This window comes from Loxodonta africana, chromosome 19 (genome assembly GCF_030014295.1).
Source record: "Loxodonta africana isolate mLoxAfr1 chromosome 19, mLoxAfr1.hap2, whole genome shotgun sequence".
Taxonomy (NCBI): Eukaryota; Metazoa; Chordata; class Mammalia; order Proboscidea; family Elephantidae; genus Loxodonta; species Loxodonta africana.
The window spans coordinates 51,988,963-52,016,263 of NC_087360.1; the positions used below are offsets into that span (position 1 = coordinate 51,988,963).

Below are 27,301 nucleotides of genomic sequence, written 5' to 3' on the forward strand. Positions count from 1 at the left end.
ATGTCTTGGTGACTTTCTTTTCAAATCTACCTTATGTGGAGTTTGATGAGCATCTTGGATAGATATCTTCTCATCTTTCACAATATCGGGGAAGTTTTCTGCCAACAAATCTTCAACAATCTTCTCTGTATTTTCCGTTATCCCTCCCTGTTCTGGTACTCCAATCACTCGTAGGTTATTTCTGTTGATAGAGTCCCACGTGATTCTTAAGGTTTCTTCATTTTTTTTAATTCTTTTATCTGATTTTTCTTCAAATATATTAGTGCCAAGTGATTTATCTTCGAGTTCAGAAATTCTAGCTTCTACTTGCTCAGTTCTGCTCCTCTGACTTTCTACTGAGTTGTCTACTTCTGTAATTTTATTGTTAATCTTCTGAATTTCTGATTGCTGCCTGTCTATGGATTTTTCCAGCTTATTGAAGTTTTCATTATATTCCTGAATAATCTTTCTAATTTTGTCAATTGCTTTATCTGTGTATTCCTTGGCTTGTTCTGCATATTGTCTCATTTGCTCCCTGATGTCTTGAAGGGTTTTGTATATTAAATTTTGTATTCTGCATCTGGTAATTCCAGGAATGCACTTTCATCTAGAAGATCCCTGGATTCTTTGTTTTGAGAGCTTGTTGAGGCAATCATGGTCTGTTTCTTTATGTGACTTGACTGTTGTCTCCAAGCCATCTATAAGTTATTGTATTGGTTTATGCTTGCTTACTGTGTCATAGCTTCTTGCTTTGTTTTGTTTTGGTATACCCCTATAGGTTGCTTGAGGGAGCTAGCTTGATTATTTTTGCCTTTGGAGCTCTGATGTCCTGTCTCCAGCTGGCTAGAGCTTTTATCAGGTATATCAGTCTAGGAGTCCATTCAGTTTTCTTGTATGAATTCAGCTCAGGTTTCTAGGTAGCTGATATCAAGTGTGTGGTACAGGCTCTGTCCTACAGTCTTAGAGGGGCAGGGGTGATTGGCTTATATACCGGTATCTGATTGCAGCAGGGGGTCACGCTCTGAACAAGGCAGGTGGCTGAGAACTGACCCCCAAATGTCTCTGAGGAAAACGTGTCCCTGTTCCCTAGAGCATGCAGGTGGGTGGGTTCTGCACATGGACCATGGGCACCAAAAGTTTTTGGTTGTAAGGACTGGGAGGTACCAGTTATCTTTGGACCCCTGTCACAGGTGGCTGGGTGACCTGAATGGAGCTACCAGTCGTTAGGTCCCTGATGTGGGTAGGTGAGGACCTTGTTTAATACACAAAACAATGTCAAATGTCAAACACCCACCTCTACACCATACAGCTAAAATGATTGGAGTTTGCCAACAAGGGCCTATTCTCCCTAAATAGGCCCACACAGGTCCATGCAGAAGGGAAAGGTGCTCAAGATCCACAGACGGTTTATGTCTGGACAGGAGCTGCTTCTGTCCTGAGCTCCCCTGATTAATGGAGCTAGCAAATTATCTTTTCCCCCCAGTTGCAAATTTTTTCCTTCCCCAAGGCTGGGAGGATGGCTGTAGGTGCTCACCAGGGTCTATCTCAGGCATAGAGATTCAGCCACTGAAGCTGGGTTGTGGGGGGGGCGTGGTAAAATATACACAAGTACTTAGCTTTTGCCAAGAGTGCAGTTCTCCTCAGGTTCCTGAGGTGTGAGTGGGCTGTGTGGCTGGCTGCTTCTCCCTGAGGAAACTGCGGCCAAATGCTATTACCAGCCCGCTGAGCCGCCCCTGCTGCCGCCGCTCCAGGAATGGTGCCTGAGGGCTCCCTGCGATTCAGGTCCACTAAATCCTCTCTGCTTCTGAACGGCCTCTTCCTCCCCCTGCCCCTCAGTTTGTTTTCTAAGCTTGCCTTTGATGCTCAGGGCTCCCAGCTTATCACAAAAATACTTGTTTCACTTGTTTTTTCCGGTCTTTGTTGTAAAGAGGGCTCGCAGGAAACATCTATTTCCGCCATCTTGGCTCCGCCTCTCCCTCCCTACTTTTTAAAAAAGAAAATGGAATCATAGGTTATATACCATGTTGTACCTTACTCATTGTTTCTACGTATCTTAACTCTGGAGAGAAACATTAAAAAATGTGTCAATTTTATAGGCAAAAATGGGATTTTATTTTATAATTTGTACATCTTTGGCTAGTGAAATTGAGCATTTACATGTTTGTTGATCACTTGTATTTCTTCATGAATTTCCCATGCATGTCATTAGTCTTTTTTTTTTTTATTATTGATTCACAAAAGCACATTATATATTAAGGATATTAACTCTTTGTCATAGATTTTGCAAATATTTCCCCTAATTTAATGTTTTTGAATTTTATTTATTTATTTATTGCCATATTGAAGTTTCAAAAGTGTGTCTAGTTAAATACCTCAGTCTTTTCTTTTATGCCATTTACTGTTAACAGTGTGGTGAGTATTTTTGAGACATTTTCTATGAATATGCAAATATGTCTATAAATATAAATGTATATATAAATATACATATATTTATAGATTTAGGTGTATAAATTTTTCCTACACATTTAATATCACCACAAACACAATTCTGCAATTTGCTTATTAGTGTATTATGGCTATCTTTCCACATTAGGTTTTAAAAATCTAATGCTAAACAGAGTATTACATTGTATGGATTGACTATAATTTTATTGGACTAATTTTAATTTCTTTTTTCATTTTCACACTTAAATCTGGAAGTTGTGGTGTATGAGAGAAATAAAGACCTAAGTTTATTTATTCCACTTGGTCAATCAGTTGTCCCAATACCAAAAAAAAACAAAAACAAAAAAACCTGTTGCCATCAAGTCATTTCCAACTCATGGCAACCCATGTATCACAAAGTACTTCACAGAACTACTCTGCTTCACAAGGTTTTCTTTGCTGTAATCTTTACAGAAGCAGATCACCAGGGCTTTCTTCCATGGTGCCCTGGATGGGTTTAAACTGCCAATTTTTTGGTTAGTAGCTAAAGCACAAACCATTTGCATCACTCAGGGGCCACAATCTTCCCATTAACATTTATAAAATAATCCATCCTTTCACACTGATTTGAAAAGATAGTTTTATTTTATATTAAATATCATATATTAAATGGTGAGTTTATTTTATGTTAAATACCCATATATTAAAAACTTGGGTTTGTCTCTAGATTCTTTGTTTTGTTTCCTTTACATATTTATGCTTTAACTAACACTACATTGTTTTAATTATCTTAGCTTTTTGTATGTATTAATATCTGCAGAATTAATATTTTTCAATATTACCTTGCCTTTTTTTTTCCCCCCTCGTCACTTATGATGAACTTTAGACTCATCTGTGAAGTTCCCAAAACATCCCTTTAGGATTTTGATTAGAATTGTGTTAAATCGACAAATTGATTTAAGGGTTATTGACATCTTTACAAAATGATTGTATCAACTTATAATCATAATACGTCTCTCTCCATCAATTCAAGTTTTCTTTTTTGGACATCAGGAAGATTTTTGTTTTTTCGCTATAAGTCCTGCATGTTTCCTCAAGTTTACTCCTAGATATTTTCTATTTTTGTTAAATCATGAATGGGATTTTAAAAAGTATGTTTTCTAACTGTTATCAATATGTAGGAAAGTACTGATTTTGTGTATATTTTATAATAGGTTGCATTACTGAATTAGTCTAGTTTTTCAGCTGATTCTTTCGAATTTCCCAAGTAGACAATCATGTCACCTGCGAAATAACAATAAATGAGAGAGGATCCTTTTTGTTTCTTCTTTTTTAAAATTTATACTTTGTTTCTTTTTATTTTCCTATTGCTTTGACTAGAACCAATTCTTGGCTATATCAATCATACAGGTCTCTCTTCTGGAATTCCTCTCTGTGCATAGACCTATTCTAATAAAAATCCAGTCCTTTCTACTCCATTGAAACAAGACCTGTCAGGATAACCAGGAACCTCCAAGTTGTCAAATCAAATTGTCACACCTGCATCCTCATCTTGCCTTACATTTCCATAGCATTTATCACAGATCATCCCTTTCTCCTTCTTGAAACATTTTCCATTCTTGGTCCCGTGTTTTCCTCCTAACTCCTTGGCTTTGCAACCTCCTTTGCTGGATTCTCCTCTCTTCTCAATGTTAGCATGTTCTAGAGTTCGGTCACGAGACCTCTTTCATTCTCTATGTCTGCTCTCTCCATGGGTCATCTCATTATTCTATGGAATTAAGGACCAACTATCTGCCAATGACTTTCAGATTTATATATCCAGTCTCAATTTCTCCCCTGAACTCCAGACTCAAATGATATATATACTTGATTGTCCTCTAAGAGGCATTTCAAACTTAGTATGTCTAAAACAGAACTCTTGATTTCTCCTTTCAAACATTCTCCTTTCTAATCTTTTCTATGTTATTAAATGGCATTCACCCAGTTGCTCAAGCCCAAAACCAAGGAGTCATCCTTGATTTCTCTTTCCCCACCTCCTCCTCACTGCTCTATCATCCAATCCACCAGCAAATCCTGTTGATTTTACCTGAAAAATACATCCCCAATCCATCTACTTCTTTATATCCATTGCTACCATTCTATTTCAAGAAACCATTATCTCTCTATATTCTACTACAATGGTCTCCTAACTGGCCTTCTTACATCCTCTCTTGCCTGCATGTTAACCACTTATTCTTTACCCAGGAGCCAAAATAATGTTTTTAAGATGTAAATCAGAACAAATTACTCTCCTGCTTAAAACCCACCAATGGTTCTGCATTGTACTTGTATTAAAATTCCAACTCCTTACTCAGGCCTACAAAACCTTCTGTGGTCTGGCTCCTACCCAGCTCTCCAACCTGCCATGTCCACCTTCCCCCTTGCTTTTTCCTAGACACAATTGCTTTCTTTCTGTTCCTCAAACTCTAAATTTTTCCTGCCTGAAGACCTTTATAACAGCTGTTTCCTCTTCCAGAACTCTTCCTCCCTCTTTCAGCACCCTGTTTTTTTTTTAATCATAGCACTAATAACAGCTTGATTGATCCTTTATTTTTTATTATCTGTTTTTCTCACATACAGTAAAGGCTCCCTGAAAGAACAGATCTTACTCTCTTGCTCTCTGTTGGATTCCCAGCCTCTGGAATTTCTAGTGCATGCTAGGTATTCCATAAATACTTGTTGAAGAATGAATGAATCTTCAAGTATTCCCTGAGATTAGTAAGGTTCCTAGCACAGAGTAAGCTCCCATATCTGTATTTGCTGAATTAATGGATAAGTCTCTCCAACTAAACTGTGGAGCCCTGGTGGTGCAGTAGTTAAGAGTTCAGCTGTTAACCCAAAGGTCTGCAGTTCAAGTCCACCAGCCGCTCCTTGGAAACCCTATGGGGCAGTTCTGCCCTATAGGGTCACTATAAGCCAGAACCAACTCAATGGCACATAACAACAACAACAACTAAACTGTAAGCTTCTTGAGAGCAGAAGTCTTGTTTTAAGTTTCTTTGTTTCCTCCACAGCAGCTAACATGATAGGTGCTGAGTACCTATGCCTTATTTGATTTATTTTTCTTTATAAAAGGGAAAGCTGAGAGTCCTTCTGCCTACTTAATACACTTCTCTGGGAATAATTAGGTGACTTGAGAGGAATGTCATGAGAACAGAGGGAATGGCTGGAAAGTATAGGGGCTTGTCGGTAATTCTTGGCTGGAATGGGGTTTAAAAGGGGAGCCTGAAAGCAGGAGTGCAAACAGACACATACACACCAATATTCATTGCAGCACTATTCATAATAGCCAAAAGATGGAAACAATCTAAGTGTCCATCAGAAGATGAATGGATAAACAGAATGTGGTCTATACACACAATGGAATACTATTCAGCCAGAAAGAGAAACAATGTACCGATATATGCTACAACGTGGATGAACCTGAAAAACATCATGCTGAATAAAATAAGCTAGTCACAAAAGGGTAATTATTGTATGATTCCACTTTTCTGAAAGACCTAGAACAGGCAAATGTATACAGACCTAAGGTAGTTGCAAGGTTTGAGCAGGAGGGAAGGGGAAAGGGAACTCACTTGCCAAGCAGACACTGAGTTTCTGTTAAGGGTAACGGAAAACGTGGGAAACAGATAATGGTGATGATTGTGCGACAAGATGGATACAAGTAAGGTCACCAAATTGTACATGTGAAGAATGTTGAAATGGCCAATGTTTTGTCACACACATATTTACCACAATTTTAAAAAGGGCAGGAGGGGAGTCTTCACCTTGTTATTTTTCTATCAAAATTCTAGCCATGATGCTACATTCTTTTTGGTGAATTTGTTCCAGGATGCAAAGTATATCCTGATCATGGTGGATCCAGATGCCCCCAGCAGGTCTTCTCCCATAGCACGCTTCTGGAGACATTGGCTGGTGACAGATATCAGAGTGAGTAGGCCACCAGGCACTTTCTGACTCATTTGGGATTATAGCTGGAAGATTATCGTACTGTCCGGTTCTCAGCTCTCACGCAGGAGAGTTAGAGACTACAATGAGTGGAGCTGTGTCAGATTGTCCCCAGCACCCTGCTGTCACACCCCCTCCCAAGTTTTCTAACAGTTTCAGAAAATGTCCCAGGGACCATGGTGTGATGCTAAACCAGCTCTTAGGAAAAGAAGGCTCTGATTTGCAGTGTGTTGCTGATTTCTGTGGTGTAAATTCTCCCACCGCAGCCAGTTTCAAGTTATGATTTAACGAGTGGTTCACAAAGTTCCTAAAACTTTAACAATTAGCTCCCACACACCACGGCCAGGGGCCTGGATTTTAGGCACTGGGTGGTTCTGTACGGTCCAAGTGGCAGAACTGGCAGGGGAGCACTGCAGGAGCACCCCCTCCTGATGGGCAAGGGGCAGGGAGGGGAAGCAGTGATTTTCTTCTTACAGACACAAGTGGCCACCCCTCGTCTTTGTCCCTTTGTTGTCACTGTAGTTGTGAAGGAGCATGGCTCACCCTTTCCAGGGTAGGTCTGAGAAACAGAGCTGGCGACTCGTTAGTGGGTATCTTAGTGTCTCAGTGCTGCTATAACACAACTACCACAAATGGGTGCCTTTAAGGAACAGAAATTTATTTTCTCACAGTTAGGAGACTAGAAGTGCAAATTCAGGGCACTGGTTCTAGGGGAAGGTTTTTCTCTTGGTTGGTTCTGGAGGAAGGTCTTTGTCTCTTTTCAGCTGCTGTTCTTTGGTTCCTTGCCGATCTCTGTGTGGCATCAATCATCCCCAGTTGTCCTTGCTTGCTTTTGTGCCTAAACTCCTCCTTTTATAGCTCAAAAGTGATTGGCTTAAGACACGCTCCACTGATGTGGCCTCATTCAAACAACAAAGAAAACCCTATTCCCAGACAGGATTGTTTCCACGTGTATAGGGGTTAAGATTTACAACATGTATTTTCAGGGGACACGATTAAATCCTTAACAGTGGGTGTAATGTGAAATACAAAAGAGCCCCACCACCAAACAAGTTTCGGCAACCCTGGGTTAAAACTCTGGGTTAAGCTGCATTAATCCCATTCTTCACGGAAGGACTTTTTGGAGCTTTTAATATCCTAATATGAACTACATAATATGGAAAAAAAATTTCATTTTCAATATCATCTGACCATTGCATCTTTTCCTTCTAAGAGCTTGGCTGTGCATTTTGGAAAAATCTACACTAGCTTAAAGCATTCCTCCATTTGTGCCTAGAAAACATAGACGGTTTTTGCAAAGACTGGGCAAAGGCATAAACCCCATAAGACAGGGGGAACTAGAACTAGAAAAACTAGTTTGAACCCAGGCTTAGCTGGTTACCAACTCCATGGCCTCTTGTCAAGTGGAACCTCTCTGGGCTTTTGTTTCTTTATCTGTAAAATGGGAACAAGCTTACCTACTTCATGCAGTTGTCATGAGAATCAAATGAAATAACAGTGAGAGCATTTTTTTAAAACATGGAGAATACCACAAATTATAAAGGATTTGTGTTATTCTTTCTAGAATTATAGGGTGGAGGAAGGGGTATCAGACTGAACTAGCTATTGACTCTCCTGATGACAGACCATGGCAGGGACTCACAGCCACTGGAGCAGGGAAGGGGATGGGTGGGGAGTGAGGGGAGTTACCCCAGCAGCCAACCCATGCCCCAGTGACCACGGGCCCTTACCAGGATGCTCAGGTGGACAGCCTCTCCTTAGAAACAGTTCTGGCATGGGCCCCAGAAGCAGCTCCCCTGAGCCTGTTTGACCGTGCCTGAGCCAGGCTTCTGGGAGAAAACCTGGAGTATGGTCCAACACACTTCCTGGCCGAGAGTGTCCCAGACTGGCAAAAAAAAGCCTTGGAAACACCATAAAACGCAGAGTTGGGGCAGGGTCATGCCATCAGGGCAGGGATGGGAGTTGAGAACTAAAAAGGGAAAGACATCGGACCCTCCCCAACCTACAGCGTTGCCATTATCTGGACTTGGGACTCCCTGACTTAGTTGCCTAGTGCTGCTGTAACAGAAATACCACAAGTGGGTGGCTTTCAAGAACAGAAATTTTATTTTCTCACAGTTTAGGAGGCTAGAAGTTGGAATTCAGGGCACCAGATCTAGGGGAATTCTCTGTCTGCTTGGGGGGAAAATCCTCATCTTAGCTTCTCTAGCCCATGTTCCTCCATTCCATGTGTGCTTGCTTCTCTGTGCCTTATCTGCTCTTTTTACATCTTAAAAGTGATGAGGTTTAAGGCACACCCTACACTGATATGGCCTCATTAATATAACAAAGAAAACTCTATTCCAAAACTGGATTACATCCACAGGTATAGAAGTTTGGATTCCAACACATATTTGGGGACGGGGGACACAGTTTAATGCCTAATTGCAGGGAGTGAAACTCTCAGGGAAGAGTGATATCCCTGGATATCACATTTATAGTCCACCCAAGCACACAGGATTTCTGTAAGAGAGTTCTACCAGGCAATTTGGAGGCTAGAGTTCAACGGCTGTTATAGATGGAATAATTCTGGAGTCAAGGGGGTCTTGGGATGAATGAGGCTCCCTCTCTTCCAAGCCTGAAGTCCCCCACCCTCCACTCTTCCTTCACCCCAACACCACTCAGGACAGTTCTCTTGCACAAGGTTTTTGATGCAAACTTGGGTTCAGGCTTAGCAGCCCAGCTTAGAAGTGAAGCAGGTGGCAGGTGACAAGTGACAGCTGTCCGGCAAGGCTGCTAAGCCAAAGAGCTTACCAGGGACACCTGCCCGGGTGCGGCCCTCAGCCTTCCCCTTCAGGCCGGAGGAGGCTTGGGTTTCAGTCACATTTTCACCCACTTTCCCTGATCTGAGTGGCCAGCAGGAAGCAGCAGCTCTCCTCAGCTGTACCCACTTGGCCCTGCCCACCAGCCCCCAAAGTCCGCCAGCCACGGACACAAAGATGGTATAAATCAAACCCTTGTAAGTCTCAGGCTCTTAATTTTGTTCAAAGGAAGAGAGATCTCTAATCACATCCAGAAATACTTCCTTTGTGTAGATGTTAGCTGCTGCTGAGTGGGTCAGAACCATTAGAGGGCATCAGCATCAACTGAACTTGTTGAAATGCAGATTCCTGGGTGCCACCATGATCAACTCATAAAACTTTTAGTTCAGTCAGACTGGAGAGACCAAGGCATCTACGTTTTTTTTTTAAGGCTTTTAAAAATATGTATAAGTAGGTTAAAATTTTATTTCAGGGTAGTTAAAACCAAAAAAAAAAAAAAAAACCCCGTGGCCATCAAGTCAATTCCAACTCGTAGCCACCCTGTAGGACAGAGTAGAACTGCCCCATTGAGTTTCCAAGGAGCGCCCGGTGGATATGACCTGGCGGCCTTTTGGTTAACAGCTGTAGCACTTAACCACTACCCCAGGTAGGGGGTGACATAAATTATTTGTTACAAAAATGAGATAGAATCTAATAGAGTTGAGAAGCACCTTCAGACTATGTGTTACTTTGTAAAAGAAAGTAAGTATACATGTGTTTTGTACCTGGTAGATATGTTTCTTGGAATTGGTCAATTTATGGTTTTCAAATTGCTTTTGTGTACATTGTTGCATTTGATTACTGCAGTAAGTCTGTAAAATAGCAAAACAGATATTGTTCCCATTTTATAGTTGAGAGAATTGAAAGAGATGTTAACTTGTCCAGTGAAGCTGCTGGAGCTTTGATTAGAATATATCATTTTATTTATAGCAGTCTAATGCCTTTGTCTATTTTTTTAGTGCCTTTGTCTATTATACTTTCATACTGCTCTTAAAAAAAAAAAAATCATAATCTAGAGCTATTACATGTAGCTGTTACATGTATATACCTGCTGGGTTTTGTTTTATTCATGTATACAGCTGCTGGGGTTTTGTTGTTGTTCTTGTTGAGAAGAGCATCTACATTTAACAAGCATCTAAGAGGTGTTTGGTAGCTTGAAGTAAGCCCACAGAGTCCAGTATCAGGATGCCTTGGTTGTTGTTAATATCAGCCATTTTGTGAAGCAATTTTCAAGTGAAAAGTACTTTTGAAACTTCCTTTTGATCTTCACAATTATTCGTCAACCAGGCATTATCCGCATTTTATAGATAGATGAAGGAAAGGAAGCTTGGAGAGGTGGAATGAAACAGACTCTTAACTAAGTAGTTGTAGAGGCGGGTCTTCAACCCAGGCCCCCTGACTCCAAACCACATACCCTTCCTCATATGCCATGTGGTCTGAATTTACACCACATCTCCACCTTTTTTTTTTTCTCCACCATCAGTTCCACTATGGCAGGAAGCATGCTACCATGTCGTCTCTGGAGTACGGGAAACATCATTTCTGTGCTCTAACCCCTGCCCCCCGCCCTCCAGTATGGTAGAAAGACAACAGTTCACTCCCTGGCCTTTATTTCTGGTTATCCTTTATGGGTAAATATGTCCAGGGGCTCTCCCCAAGAAATGCTATCTTGGTAAATAAAATACTCCTGGTAAATGTTTCGAAACCCATAAAGAAGAAACCCTACCTATTGTCATCACCCAAGCAGATTCAGCAGGAAGTCATGCCATGAAATCACCACAGACACAGGGTCAAGATGGCCCTGTGATTCACAGTAGCCACAGAGGCCAACTTGATGAGATCTAGGCTGGCATTGAATTCAGGGAACCCATCTAACTGGGTGGTGGCCATAGCTATGGGAGCCCCTCAGTAGGGACAATTTTTGGACGATCTGTCTAGATTGAAACAGGACACCAACCAGTGCCCAGCAATACAGGAAACATCTTCAGCCCCCCATAGAGAGGCTGGGAGGGTCTAGTACATGGTAAGGGAAAGCTCTAGACCTGAGGACAACTTAAGTAGAAGCTAGGAGTTGGGGAGAAGTCTATCAGTAAGAACCAGGCATATATGGTATCATTTTATTCATTTAATTCAACAAGTATTTATTGAACAGTATTCAATGCATTGTTTAGAGCAAGTACTCTGGAGCCAGACTGCTGTGGTTTGAATCAGTTTGTGATCTTGGGCAAGTTGCTCAGCCTCTCTGCACCTCAGTGTGTTGTTGTTCTTAGCTGCTGTGGAATTGGCCCCTGACTCATGGTTATCCCATGCACAGTGGGATTGCTGTGATCTGGAGGGTTTTTGCTGGCTGATTTTTGGAAGTAGATTGCCAGGTCTTTCTTTCTAGTCCATCTCAGTCTGGAGGCTCTGCTGAAACCTGTTCAGCACCATAGGAACACAAAAGCCTCCACTGATAGACAGGTAGTGGCTTCGGATGAGGTGCAATGGCTGGGAATCAAACCTGGATCTCCCACATGGAAGATGAGAATGCTACCGCTGAACTACTAACGCCTCCTCAGTATACTCACTTATAGAGCGGGAATACTAACCTCATACTATCCTTACCTCATACTGTTGTTATGAAGTTTAAATGAGTGATTTTAAGTAAAGTGCTTAGAACAGTGTCTGGAACACATAGTAAACTCTACGTAAGTGTTGGCTATTATGTTATTGTTATTATTCCTCTGAGTCAGGCTTTGGGGCTACAAACACAGACAGAACAGATGAAGTCTCTGCCCTCACAGGGCTTCTATTCTATGAGGCAGAGGAAGGAGGAGGCAGCTTGATGGTATGACGGGGCATGAAGGGCTCTCTCAGGCACAACTTCCTATGTCCTGTGGGTTCCCATTAGCTCAGGGACAGGACTAGACTTCAGTCCGCAAACCTGGCCACACGGGCAGGCAGGAACTGATACATAAAGCACACTGTCATTTTCAGCCCCCTCTTTGAATATCTCTCATTGACAAAAGAGATTTCTAACGAAGCACTGACAGATAACATCTTTCTCCAGTGCTCCATCTTGCTCTCTCAGCTTTTCCTTAACCATGTTTTTCAGTTCTGGTTCAATCTAACTACTAATCTTCATGCTAAGGCCTAATTAAGATATCAATTAATGTGCATCATTCATTTCAGAAGAAACGCTTATTGGTTCATCTCCTATTTGTCTCTGAAATTAGTGCTCTGGGCTTTTTATGCAGGTATTTTCATTAGACTTTGTACTGTTAATAGGAATATTGAACACAGGAAGACGGTATATTAATACTTTCCACAAAGAATATCATGATTGGTGACAAAGAACACTGAGAACAATTAAGGAGACAAGAGTACCTTTTTTCTTCCAAAAAAGAAAATCTTCCTAGAAACCGTCAATGATTCTAAAATTTGCCCTGAATATCTTTTTTGTTTCAAGAAAGAAAAGGAGACAATAAGTTCACGGTTCCCTCTCATTCAGTGCCCTCAACTTTCAGCTGTTATAACTGCAACCAGTTCTGGGAGGAATTAACAGGACCTCCAAGGTTTCAGTACCCTCTTCTGTCTATTTTTGTCTGTGTTTGAATTTTTCCATAATTGCCATGTTTTCTTAAAAAGACCTCTGAGTGCAGTAGGTGAATAAGATAAATGGGAAACACAATAAACAGGGCAAGGATCATAGCCCCCTGATTTCATTATGGGGTTAGCCTGAGTCAGGTCCTTATGTTTGAATCCTTCGTCCTACTACTGAGTGATCTCAGGCAAATTACTTGACTTCTTTGAAACTGAATCTCCTTGTCTGTAAAACTGACACAAATCCTTTTTCTTCAGTATTGAGGCAAGGAAAAAAGGAAATTAGATATTCAAAGGGGAGAAGCCTCCCTAGAGAGAAGCACTATAGACAGCGGCATGTTTATCCTTGTTCCTAATCAATTGAACAGCAAATCCTGTAGGAATTTTAAATTACATATATATATATACACACATATTTATATGTATACATATAGCTAAAATATGTATATATAAATAATTGTATAATTATATATATACAGATACGTATATATGTAATTATATAATATGATTTTCTATATGCCCAGCACCAAGCTAATGATAAGTAAACAGAAGAATAAATAATCTTTCTCAAGACTGCGGGTTCAAGTGAAGAGATCAAACCAAGGAACTGGGATTATTAATTATTTCTTTATTTAGACAGGTGTTTTTGGTTTTAGACAGCTGATATTTGTACAGTTATCTATGTGTGCTTTGTCTTGTATTATCATTGCCTGTTTTAAGTAATAAACAACTGCAGGACCTGTCTTAAATTGCCTAAGATAGATTCAGGTCTATGGATTGTGAAGGGTGCTTATAGGTTGACACAAGGGGTGACTCTGGTTATAATCCAGACTTGTTTTACGTGGCCCCCCAGAAGGGCAAGGGACAGAGCCTGGACTTCTCGGTCAGATGAGCCAGCGGAGGCTCCAGGCTCTGCCGCTTATGGATGGGGATCTCTGAGCCTTGGTTTGTTTTTTTCTAATCATTAAAATGGGGATGATAATAAAGTCTATTTCCTAATGTTCAGTGCAATTAAGGCTCCTGACAATAATTGTTGTTAGTTGCTGTGGAGACAACTACAACTTACGGCAACGTTGTGTATAACAGAATGAAACATTGCCCAAACCTGTGCCACCCTCCCGATCATTGATATGTTTGAGTCCATTGTTGTAGCTACTGCGTCAGTCCCTCTCATTGAGGGTTTCCCTCATTTTCCTCATTCCCCAAACACGTGTCCTTTTCTAGGATCACAACAAATGTGACTCTCTCTCTGCTGCCCCAACTTTGAGATCTGACCACAGCAGCTACTTCTGATTTAGCCGCTTCCCCTAGGCTCTTGGACTCATATTTTGCAAAGTAAAAATGCTACTAGGTAATACCCTGAGTGAACAATACTGGTGAAAACGGCTCACCCCTTTGCCTATCAAGTCTCAGTGGATTCAGGCTCAGCCTGCAACACCTGACCCGACCCAGGATTACTTTGGTGGAGGTGGTAGTGTGAAGGGGGTGGTGGTGGAATTCCATCATTCAGCCTCTGGCAACTGCCCTAGGACTCCTGCACCAGAGGAGGCCCCCCTGAAGTCATCCCAGTCCTCGCCAGGGTCTGAGGCTGGGCTGTAAGCAATGGCCAGGCCTATAGGAGTGCTCTTCCTGCTTGCTGTGCTGACCTCCCAGCGGCAGCCCCACAGCCACTTCCTCCCCAACTCTTTCTGCTTTTATTTTCAGGACATCATAGTACCACTCGCCATTTCCTTATCACTAACAGTCACCATTCTGCTCTCATTGTCCCACCCCAGAGATGCCTTCACTCCCATTCAAAATAATTTAAATAAAATGTTGGTACAAAGTGGAATATTATCTTTTGATGAATGTTTTTAAAGCCCTTTAGGTTTTCATGGTAATTTGCGGTATAAAATTATTTAGAGATAAGAGCCAAATTAGCTCTCGTATGCCGAGGTCGCTGTGTCCTGTTATCCATGTAAGCAGTGTTTAAATATAATCAGCCCTTAGACTAATGCAGCATAATTGTTCATTTGAAATAGCTTTTTATACTCCATTCAATGAGTCATTAAAATATTCAAGGGATAATGCAGTGAATTGGAAATGAATTTATCATATTATCCATACATACTGTAGTGCTTCAGGTAACTAAGGAGAAAGCAAGAGAGAGAGAGAGAATATGAATATAAGGTATACAGGCAGGAAGGGAGCCCGTGTATACAAGGACTATGGTGAACAAAGCTTTTTACTTGGTTTATGGGAAGCATCTATGGAGAGACTGCCTGGGAGGGGTGAGGAGAGAAAGAAAATGCTGCTCTTCAAGCAGGTCTCTCTCCTCTCTCTCTCTGAGCACTCTGAGAATCTGTGCTTCACCACAGCTCCGCTGTTAACTTATTTTTATCAAATATGTTTATATCAGAAAGTCGTTATGGAAACCAATTCTGCCATCCAGGAGAATTCCTGGATCAGGCAGAAAACTCTCTCTTTCTCTCTCTCACACACATATATACACATACTGATACACACAGGCACACACATACATACATACACATTCACTCACTCACACACTTACATATACCACCACACACATAGGCACACACACACACACAGATGCCCCAAAGGGAATGGCACCATCTCGCTCACCCAACTCTGAATTCATCTCCCCTTTCCCGGACAAAGCTGTAAAATGGCTAAGACTGAGGCCAACAATACAAATCCACGACTGCCTTAAAGTGAGGAACCTGGGCTGTCACTGTCCACTGGCCTCAGCCTTCCCCCTACCTGCTGAGCAGATGCTCTTAGGAAGAGACAATGGGGGTGTGGGGGCGGCTGTGGCAACATATTTGAAACACAGTGATCCTTCCTTGATCCGTGGAAAGCTATACTAGTTTGCATATTTATGCCACACCTGAATAATGTCTTCTTTTCTGGTTGCGCGTGTTAGCAGAGATAGTGACTAAGGAGGAAAGAACCAGAATGGTGAGTGAGGGTCTCTAGAAACTACATCAGGTGAGCAACAGCTGAAAGAAGTAGGGATGTTTAGCCTGAAATAACAAAGGGAAGACATGAGAACTACCTTCCAAGATCTGAATAAATCTCATGGGAAGACAAGGTAGGCCTTGCTTTGCTCCACTGGGCAGAATTAGGACCAAAGGGTAAAACTGACATGGAAGTAAATTTTGGCTCCATATAAGAACTTTCTAACCATTTGACCTACCTAAAAATTGAGCATATGAGCACTGAATATGAGCATATCGTCACTGAAATAATCATTCATGGATGACCCAGCAAGTTTCTACGCTGTGTAGAAGGCTGAGCAGGTACCTGTAATCTGTACCCCTTGGCATCTCCAAACAACGTTTGTGCCTACCACATTTCCTCTTGTACCAGACGCTGTCTTCTTATATCCATATAATGTATTAACAATAATAATTAAGGAGGAAGAATAGAAAGAAGGAGAATAAGAGAAGGAAAAGAAAAATAAGAAGAAACATTTGTGCACTTAGCATGTGATGCCAGGCACTGTGCTTTACATGAATACCTCATTTAACCCTCACAAAAACCCTAACAGGAAAGGGATATAGATGAGAAATTTGAGGCCTAGAGGGGTTAAACAACTTGCCCGAGGTCTCATAGCTAGCAAGTGGCTGAGCTGGGATTTGAACCCTATGCATAATCATGACACCACACCATCTCTCCAGAGTTTGGGTCAATTTCACACCCTTGGCCCAGTCCATGTAACAGCTTTTATAGGGCTGGGTATGGTTGCTAAGAGGCCATGGTACTGATGCGAGTGGTGTGGTTTGGGGTTGGTGCCCCTCTGCCCTAAGCCTCCATTCTTGGTCACACCCACCTCAACCTTGGCATAGCCCTAAATCTGGGCCTTCAAGTGCAGCACAGACCTACAAGCTAGATTCTCCCACCTACTGTGGGCAAATTATTTACGTCCCTGAGTCTGTTTCCTCATCTCTAAAAGATGACAATAACATCGGCCTCATGGGAATGTTACAAGGGTTCCATAAGATGACATCTATAAAACAGCTAGCACACAGCACCTGACACTCAGTAGGTGCTACGTATATGCTCTTTCATTACTCCTTCTACCTCCTCTCACCCTCAGTCCTCTACAGGAAGTAAACAAAGCTGAGCCTTTGATAGTAAGGAGCATATATTACTTCTAAGAGGTCAGATACGGCTGGGAAGATGCCCACATGGTTATCATTTAAGAGGCCTTGAGGAAATAAAGCCACCAGCAGGCATCAGACACAACAGGAAAGATTTGGGGCCAACTTTTGAACTTGTACCATGCTCAGTGCTGTGGCTATAAAAATAAAATAAATATTTGACAACTAAATGTAAGATGAATTTAAAATGATGTTTCTTTTGCTCAGTCGGAAAGACAAGGAAATAATTAGAGAGTAATACTCAGAGATATAGAGTCAAGTCTAACTGGGCTATTTAGACTCAAATAGCTATGAGCGTTCAGAACACGCTCCCCTTCTCTGTGGCAAACTCCTCCTCCTCCAAGGCTCAGCTCAAATGTCACCACCACTGAAAGCCTGCTCTGCCGCCCCCAGACTAAGCGAGTCCGTCCCGCCCTGTGCTCCTACCGCATTCAGGGGAACCTCAATTACAGCCTTCATCACACCAGTTTGTTATTATTTATGAGTCTCTTTTTCCTTTTAGACCATGAATTCCTGGAGAGCAGAAATGTGGATTACTCTTATTATATCCCTAGCACTTAGCACAGCACCCAGAACACAGAAGGCCTCACTCAGTAAATGTTGACTGAATGAGTAAAGGAATGAAGGAATGAGTAGATGGGTAAAAGGATGGATGGGTAGTGGTTGGGTACGTGAATGGATGGAGAGATGGGGGTGACTGGGCTGGAGCTCTCTGCAGTGACTCCACAGGTAGGAATAGAGCCAGGCCTTGAATTATGAGCAGGCCTGGAAAAGACAGAGGCTACAACAGACTGCATTTCAGGAAGGGAAGAACATAATTAAAAGCTCAGACATTTGTACGGTATGGGAAAAAAAGAATCATAAACATAGGATTAAGACTCAAGATAGCTGGATTAATTGAAGTCCTTATCACCTCTCTAGATTGTCATCATAAAAGTCTCTTACCTGGTTCCCTTACTATAATCTCACTCCCCACAGAAGTTACCATTCTTCTTTCATGGGAATGATTTTTGCCAATGTAAACATGATCAGGTTACTTCCCTACCTGAAGCCCTTCTGTGACCCCTTCAGCATGTGTCTCTTCAGCATGTCACTCAAGGCCTGTGAGGCTCTGATGCCTGTCTGCCCACATGCCCCCACAGCACAGTTCTCCTGCTGTGGTTTCTCAGACCTTCTGCGCTGTCTCAGGCCTCTAAGGACCATTACTTACTCTGTTCCCTCTTCCTAGAAAGCTTTGCTCCAATTTACAAACACATTAAGTTGCTTTAAGTGGGTTAAGATTGCTAGATGAATTATACTCCAAGGTCCAGACACCAGTTTATATTTTTCTGAAATTGAAATTATTTCCAGAAATAGGAAAGCGAAATGTGGATTCCCGAATTTAGGCCGGTGAGTGTAATACCAATTCCCATCAAAATTCAAAAACAGTTTAATAAGCAGATGGCCTGTGACAACAGAAAAAAGAAAACAGTGAACAGCAGGAGTCAGCATAGGTTCACTAAAAACAAGTCACACCTGACCACTCACATTTATCTGTTGATAAATGTACAGGTCTGGTGGGCCAGGAGAAAACTGTAAGCACAGTACAGCTTGGCTGACCCACGGTATTAGCCCAAGTCAATCATGGTAACCTTGTGGGCAAGGGAGAGAAACATGGTTTCAATTACTGTAGTGTTAGGTGGATATGTGGCTTGTTAAACAAACCATGCCTAATGAGAGCTGACTAACGAGTCAGTGGTAACCTCGAAGGTGATCCCTGGTGACATGCCACAGGATGCTGGCATAAGACCCACTTTGCTCAATACTTTTTATAGAGAACATGCTCACCAAATTTGTAGGTCATATAAACTTTTTTTTTTTTTTTTTTGGTGCTTTAAGTGAAAGTTTAAAAATTAAGTCAGTCTCTCATATAAAAACTTATACACACCTTGCTATGTACCCCTAGCTGCTCTCCCCCTAATGTGACACCATACTCCTCCTCTCCACCCTGTATTCCCTGTGTCCATTCAGCCAGCTCCTGCTCCTCTCTGCCTTCTGCTCTCATCTCCAGACAAGAGCTGCCCACTTAGTCTCATGTGTCTACTTGAGCCAGGAAGCTCACTCCTCACCAATGTCATTTTCTGTCTTATAGCCCAGACCAATCCCTGTCTGAAGAGTTGGCTTCAGGAATAGTTCCAGTCTTGGGCTAACACAGAGTCCAGGGGCTGTGACCTCTTGAGTCCCTCCAGTCTCAGTCAGACTGTTAAGTCTGGTCTTTTTACAAGAATTTGAGGTCTGCGTCCCACTGTTTTCCTGCTCCATTGGGGATTCTCTATTGTGTTTTCTGTCAGGGCAGTCATCAGCGGTAGCTGGGCACCATTAGTTCTTCCAGTCTCAGGCTGATGGAGTCTCTGGTTTATGTGGCCCTTTCTGTCTCTTGGGCTCATATTTACCTTGTGTCTTTGCTATTCTTCACTCTCCTTTGCTCCAGCTGGGTTGAGACCAATTGATGCATCTTAGAGGGCCGCTTGCTAGCATTTAAGACCCCAGACGCCACTCACCAAAGTGGGATGCAAAATGTTTTCTTAATACATTTTGTTATGCCAGTTGACCTAGATGTCCCCTGAAACCATGGTCCCCAAACCCCCGTCCCTGCTATTCTGGCCTTCAAAGTGATCATACAAACTTTTAAGGAATAGCTAATATACCAAAAAACCATTGCCGCTGAGTCAATTTTGATTCATAGTGACCCTAGAGGACAGAGTAGAACTACCCCAGAGGGTTTCCAACGAGCAGCTGGTGGATTCAAACTACTGACCTTTCGGTTAGCAGCCGAGCTCTTAACCACTGTGCCACTAGAGCTCCAGCTAATATGATGGATGACACAAAACAGTTAATTTTGGCAAATTAGGATACACCTGCATTGAAAAACTTAAATTTAGTAAGGATTAATCTAAACTTTACATTTGGAATCTAATCAATTGTACACATTCAGAATGGGGAAGATCTAGCCTATCAAGTGTTCATGAAGAAAAAGATGAGAGGAGTTTTAGATACTTTTTAAGTTCCATAGGATGCCAAACACAATGCTGGGGCTAAGGAAGTTCGTAAAATCATAGGCCGTATCAATAGAAGTAGAGACTTTAGCTCACTGATGACTATACTATATATTTTCCCTTATTCTGCATTAGTCAGGGTGCCTTTGTTCATTCATTCATTCATTTAGCATGTGCCCAGCACATCTTAAGGCATAGGTTCCATTCAGACACTGCAGACAAAAGGTTTATAAAATCAAATCCCTTCCATTAAGGAGCGTCCTGACTGTCCAGAGAGGCAGAGAAATACATTAATGGCTCCATATGGATTGGGGAGTGTTAGGATGGAATTAAGTTCCAAGAACCATGGGAGAGAGTGGAGGAAGCTTAACTCTGTTAGGCGATGAGAAGGTGGGCAAGGGGCAAGGCTTCACAGAGGAGGAGACCGTTGGACAGAGTAGAAATTCACCAGGTAAACAAGTGTGAAAAGGTCATTCTCGGCAGAGGAAATAGGAGCAAAAGTCCTGAGGCAGGAAGGAGTTTGGTGTGTTGAAGGAACAGAGAGAAGGCTAGTGTGGGTAGAGCGGACCGATCAATGGAAAGGGTGTAGGAGATGAGGTCAGCGAGTACATCAAGGGAGACCGAGAAGGACAGAGGTCATGAACTCTGACTGCTCATTAGAATCACTGGAGAAGCCATACCCCAGACAAAGAAGTCAGACTCTCCAGGGCCAGAGCCCAGGCATCATTATTTTTAAGGCTCTCCAGGTGATGCAGATTTGCCCTGGGGATTGAGAACCACTGATACAAGACCCTGTATACATACCGGGCCAAAGAGTTTGGTACATAGGTTATCGGAGGATTTTAAACAGGGGTGCCATTTACTGAGCTGGGAAACACTGGAGGATACAGGCAAGGGGGGAATCAAACCTGGATCTCCCACATAGGGAGGAATCTACAGTTCTGTTTTAGACATGTTCCTCCTGAGATGCTTTTTAGATCTCCAAGTAGGGATTTCAAGTAGGTGGTTGACATGAGTCTGGAACTCAGGGGAGAGGTCAAGACTTTGGAATATATCCATGGTATTTCCAGCCACGGGGCTGAGCGGTGGCTGTAGCAGCAGCTGTTTAAAGCTGTCTCTTGATGGGGAGTGGTTTATCTCTGAAGATGTTTAAGAAGAAGCCATCCATCAGGGATTGGGCAAGAAGGGAGCTAGTTTTGCTCTAAGCTGTTTCCTCCAACTCTCAGATGCTGTCGTTGTGTCGTTAGCTGCCATCGAGTTGGCCTGGCCTCATGACAGCCCCACGCATGGTAGAACGAAATGATGTCCAGTCCTGGGAATCAGACTGTTGTGATCCATAGGGTTTCCATTGGTTGATTTTTCAGAAGTAGAACACCAGGCCTTTCTTCCTAGTCCATCTTAGTCTGGAAGCTCTGCTGAAACCTGCCCAGCCTCATAGCAACATGAAAGCCTCCACTGACAGACAGCTGGTGCTTTTGCGTGAGGTGCCTTGGCACAGTCTCCCACATGGAAAGTGAGAATCTACCACCGAACTACCACTGCCCCCTAGTCTTAGGTGCTAGGATTTGATAAATGGGCCTGACATCAGCCTTCCTAGAGCAGAGCACCTGTGCTGGGAGAAAAGGGAGGAGAGGCAGGTAGGCACAGGCTGTGGAGAGCCTTGGACACCAGGCAGAGACCCAAGAGGAGGTGGCTCCATTTACAGAAGACTGTGTGATGTTTAGGGAGCAGCTTGGCACTAGGATTCAGAAGACCTGCATGCTAAGCTCAGCACTGTCACTTGCTACCTGGGTGACTTGTTTGAGTCTCTGTCCCTCTCTGGGTCTCTAATTTCTTGTCCACAAAATGAGACAGGTAGATTTTCGACATAAGGACCAACTTTGATGGTCTACGATTCTATAAGTGACCTAATGAGCGGTCCTCAGCCTTTTTCTTCTGCCCAAACATTGTTCGTATGCACAACACCCTCCCCTGGGCCTCAGAATACACAGAAAACAAGCTCCAAGGAGCGTGCGATTCCCCAGTGCGCTTGCTCTCGCAGCCAACAAAGCGTTTTTGAATGCAAGTGAGAGCGGCATTATTAGAGGGAGAGCGACGAAGCCACTCTCATTTATTTTCAAAGGTAAATCATTCACTGGAGCTTTATTATTAGTAACACCCGCCTTGGAACCCACTTCACTAGTGATTTGCAACTGGCGGTTGTGACTAGTGTCAGGTTGGTGCTGAGAACCTCTGCTACAGACAATAGAGGACCAGGGTGGGTTACTGAGCAGGGCATAGCCTGAGCAGCCCTAGGGTTCAGGAGAGTCAGCTGGCAGCCTGCTGAGGAGGCTGCAGGAGGAAAGCGCAGTGACAGGAGGAGTGTTGGGGGTGGCTGAAGGATAGCAGGCTCGCGGGTGCCCGAGTAAGAGACAGGGCTAGAATGGGGGCAGTAGGGCTGGGGAGGAAGGCCTGGATGTTTCCCAGGGCCTCTCCTGTAGCCTTTACCCAGAAAGACCACAGTGGAGGTGGTGTGGAGAGACCAGAGGCTGACGTGCCAATAGCTGAGGGCCCAGGAGTCAGGAGGAAGCCCCGCCCCATCCCTTCATGGGCTCTGCTGCTTCCCAGAGAGTTGAGTGATGAGGAAACCTCAGTCCAGAGATCTCAGGCAGGACCTGGAGACTCTGCTTGGATGTGGGGAGGGGCAGTGGCAAGGGACTGAAACAGGGTCCGAGGACAGGTGCCCAGAGCTCGTTGGGATGCTGGCCTGTCAAGCACTTGGCTAAGAATTAGCTTTTTCCTTTTAAAGAGTGTGGAAGTCACTGTTTTCTTGTCTCAGTTGATGAACAGATTTTGGGTGGCAGGAGTCACCATAGAAACAGGTGCTATCTTAAGCAAATGAGCCTTATTAACCTTAAGAGTGGTGGAGTTTTCACAAGATTGCACATATAGGGTAGGAGGGAGAGTGGGGTTTGGTGGGGGAGGGCTGCTATGGCTGGAGAGCCATGTTGCTGTGGCTCTGGGTGTGGATGCATGCGTGTGTGCGCGTGCATGTGTGTGCGTGCACTGTGTGGATGTGTTGTCTACATGCGCTTTCGCAAAACTGTCTCCCAGGGAGAGAGCTCGTATTCTGCCTTTGCCCTAAGAAATACATGTTTCCCTCAAAAGAAATCTTGGTTTCTTTTGGAATTGGCCTCAATTTAGGAGAGGCTCAGGGCCCTGCCTCTCTCTCTCTTTCCCCCTAGTGTCTCTGTCCCTACATCCTCCTCAGCTCTTGCACATCAAGAATAGGTACTTCCCTTAGGATCTGGGCAGCCAGAGAGCAGGGCCTCCACTCGGAGGGCTCTGGGCTCCTCTTACTCCAGGAGGCAGTATGGTGCAGTGGTAGATGAACCTGGGTGCCTTTGGCTGCTCTGTGACCTTGAACCAGTGACTTGCCTCTCTGAGCCTCAATCCATATAAAGCAAAAATACCACATACCTCACAGGCTGCTGTGAGACTCAAATGAAGTAATATGTGTCAACGAGACTAGCTCACTGCTGGGCACATGGAGTGTTTCCCCCTAGCTTTTCTTTTTGTGGGGAGGGGAAGTGGGGCTCTCCTCTCAAGCATATCTGTGACCTCACAGAGGTTGTTCAAAGGCCATAGAATTAATCTTTCACCAGCATTATCTCACCAATCAATAGGTTTCCACTCGGTACCTGCTGTGGGTTCTATGCTGTGCTAGGATCTGGGGGAGATTAGACAAAGCTTAGGACAAAGAGCCTGCCCTCAGGGAGGTCACCATCATTTGGGGGGAAAAGATTTTCAACTAGGGATCAACACCGGGAAGTACAGATTTATGTAGATTAAGAGCTACAGAAGCTCAGAGAGTGGGGGGGGGGGAGGTGGGGAGGAGGGACTGGAGCAGAGCCTTGAAGGTGGGGGTAGGATTGGGTAGGCAGAGAGGAGAGTGTTCCAAGAAAAGGGACCTATATTCGTCTCCTGGAGTACCTGGGTAGCACAAACAGTTAAGTGCTCGACTACAAGCAAAAGGTTGGTGGTTCGAACCAACTTAGAGGCACCTCGGAAGACAGGCCTGGCAATCTGCTTCTGAAAGGTCACAGCCTTGAAAACCCTGCGGAGCACAGTTCTTCTCTGCATACCTGGGATTGCCGTGAGTTGGAGTCAATGAGATGCCAACTAACAACAACATTCATCTCTTGAGGCAAAGTTAGCCAAATTCTGGACTGCTCCTAGGTTGTGAAACATAAAAAAGGAAAGAAAGTAGCATTCTACAGGATCTGGGAGTTGTGTGTCTTGGCTCCGAGAAGCATGTCTGCTGCCCTCTGCAGCTCCGCCTTGGGCAGGACACTTACTTAACTCCGGTTACCACACTGTTTGCCCAGTCAGGGAATCAACCGGAACTGCCACCCCAGGGGCTCTGAGGAGTAGTCCTGTGATGCCCTGCTGTGTGTACCCTGCAGTCTGAAGTATGGATTGCCCCAGGGGACAACAGGGAGTTGGCCTGCTCACTGACTGTGCCCTGGGGAGGGCATGGCTAGGGGCCAGCCTTTATTTTCCTTTGCCATGAAAAGCAGGGGCTGATTAACCAGTAAGCAAGGTACACACTGGAGCCCTGGTGGTGCAGTGGTTTAGAGCTCGGCTGGTAACCAAAAGGTCGGCAGTTTGAATCCACCAGCCACTCCTTGGAAACCCTCTGGGGCAGAACTACCCTGTCCTATAGGGTCGCTGTGAGTTGGAATCGACTTGACAACAATTCATGTGAAATTGTGCACTACAGATTAGTAAGTAAACACAGTTAAGCCCCTTTGTACCTTACTTATGGGTAATCCCTGATGAAAAGTAAAGGATCACAACATACACCTAAAGCCAGGACAGGGCTGACAGCATGGTTGAGAGACTCTTTCCTGCTTCATAGATTTCTAGGCCTTCAGAGCTGGAAGGACCCTCAGATTCACTTGATCCTACTTCTCCATTTTACAGATGAAGAAACTGAGGCCCTGAGAAATCAACTCTTCCAAGGTCACACAAGCTTATCAGTGTGGTGTGGACAGGATTTAGATGTGTCCCAGCTTTTAGCCCTACTGCCCTTTCTTTTTGTTGCCCAGACCTTGCTGGATGAGAGAAACCCTGTCTGGCTGGTGCATAGAGGGCCTGGTGCAGTCACTGGTGATTGACAAGTCTCCAGTCACACTGAGGCACAGAAAGTGTCTTTAAGGTCAGACTGTGATAAAGAGGAAATCGAAAGTTCACCGTAGGCTGCCCGGCTCTCACCCCGCCTCCTTTTCAAAATCAAAATTTGGCTTTTTGTGAGCCTCATCTATCCCCTGCCAAGGACCACAATTTTAGAGGTTCCAGAAAAGTTCACCTGATCGACCCATCCCTAGTTCCCCAATTATCTTCCCCATTGGCTTCAGAAGTGCCTACAATTCCTCAGGAGTCCTTGGGTAGTACAAATGGCTAACGCACTCTGCTGCTGACAAGTTATCAGTTCAAGTCCACTCAGAGGCACCTTAGAAGAAAGGCCTGGTGAGCTACTTCTGAACAATTAGCCATTGAAAATCCTATGAAGCACAGTCGTACACTGACACACATGGGGTAACCATGAGTCGAAATAGACTCCAGGGCAATTTTTTTTTTTTTAGCTTCCTGGGGCTGTTGTCATGAGTCAGGGACCACTCTGCAGCATTCTGGGTGTTTGTTTGATGTGTCTCCCCTTTATCACCCCCTTTCACTCTAAGGTATAGTCCTTTCTTCCCCTGAGTTTATAGTCGGGTCAGCGAGGTAACACATGAAGATAAATAACTGTAAAACAAGATGGGAACTTATCAGAGTCAGAAGGTAAGTACAGATAAAGTGCTATGAAGTCAGAGGAGGAGAGATTATTTCTGTCTGGGGAATCCGGGAAAGCTTCCTGGAGGAGGTGGCATTTTGGGTGCTGAAAGAATGGGTAGGATATGGCAGTGGTCATGGTGAGAGGAGGAATCCATGGGTAGTACAAATAGTTAAAAGTTCTTGGCCGCTAACCGAGAGGCTGGAGGTTCGAGTGTACCCAGAGGGTCCTGGAAGAAAGGTTTGGTGATCTACTTCTATGTGGGGTCACCATCAGTTGGAGTCACTCGATGGCAACTGGTTTGTTTTTGTGTTTTTACATTCCTTAATGGCAGGGCAAAGTGTCACACCACAGTTTAAGGGAAGGCTGAAAGGGCTACTCAAAGAGTGAGGTTACAGTTGACTTAAGCCTCAAATAGGAAGCAGCAGTAAACAGTATTAAAATTTTGTCTGGACCCCTCAGAGGAAGACAGCAGGAGGCTGCTGGGCAGTGAAAGAAAGTGAGAGATTTCAGGGTGGAGGGGTCAAAGGAAAGGAGGGAAGATCTGAACCCACTCTGAAGCCCAAGCTCTTTTTTTTAATACCAGCTGCACCAAAATATGATTGCTGTTCCACTTTTTAGAAACTCCTTCTCTCTGAATGCTACTGCCTTTCTAAAATCTCTGCTCAAAATCCACCTAGTTTGGGCGCCTTCCTTAGGACTCCAAGATCCATCCCTTTCTTGGGCTTCCCACTTAGACTTAGTCTGCACGCACAATTTAGCACTTGATTACACGCTGTCTTGTTTCCGAGTCGTCCCAGGGCACTTGCCCTAGTTCTCCAGCCCCTTGGGAAGGCTCTGTGAGCCTTCCTCCTGCCCTAGTGCCCATTCAGCCCTGCACCCAGAGTGCAGCCATCTTTCTTACCACCAGCCCTCCCCAGCCAGGGTGCTCTCTGACCACCTCACCTTTCATGCTTTCATCTCCTGGCCAGGCTGTCACAATATGCCCCATGGTCCTTTACCCCGCCTCTCTGGGATCACGTGGACCCTGCAACAGCCTGCCGACTGCCTCCTCCAGCAAACACACACCCTCCACTGACCACCACCCACCACTGATAGCTATTGCTGCTCACCACCAACAGCCTACTCCCACCTCCAAACCTATTCTCTTGCCGCTCCCTACCTGAAATACTCTCTCCCTTCTTCTCTCCCCGAAGTCCTTACCAGTCTCCAAACTGCTTAAAGCCCATCACTTCACCTTAAGAATTACACTGAACTCTTCCACCAACTAGCTCACTGCCTCTGAGTCAAATTATCCATCTCCCCGGGCCTTGTGTCCTCTCAGGTAAAATGAAGAGGTGGTTTCAGCTCTAGCTATCTGGGCTGCTGACATTCTCTAGGTAGCTGGTCCTTGGTATATGGCAAGCATTTCTTCTTATGCAGCATGTAGGCAAAGAATATAACTTTAATGCCTTAGGTATTCTCTCCAGAGAGCCA

At 43.9% G+C, this 27,301-nt stretch overlaps 1 protein-coding gene across 2 annotated transcripts in view; it reads left to right on the forward strand.

The window, feature by feature from the left end:
• PEBP4 (phosphatidylethanolamine binding protein 4) overlaps positions 1 to 27,301 on the forward strand; it is a 276,596-nt gene that overhangs the window by 145,765 nt on the left and 103,530 nt on the right. The window contains exon 4 of one of the 2 annotated variants that reach the window (XM_064272694.1): positions 6,274 to 6,372. The exons of the other annotated variant lie outside the window; for it this stretch is intronic. Coding sequence (XP_064128764.1) covers positions 6,274 to 6,372 — 99 coding nt within the window. The remainder of the gene's footprint in view (positions 1 to 6,273; positions 6,373 to 27,301) is intronic. 2 annotated transcript variants of the gene reach the window in all.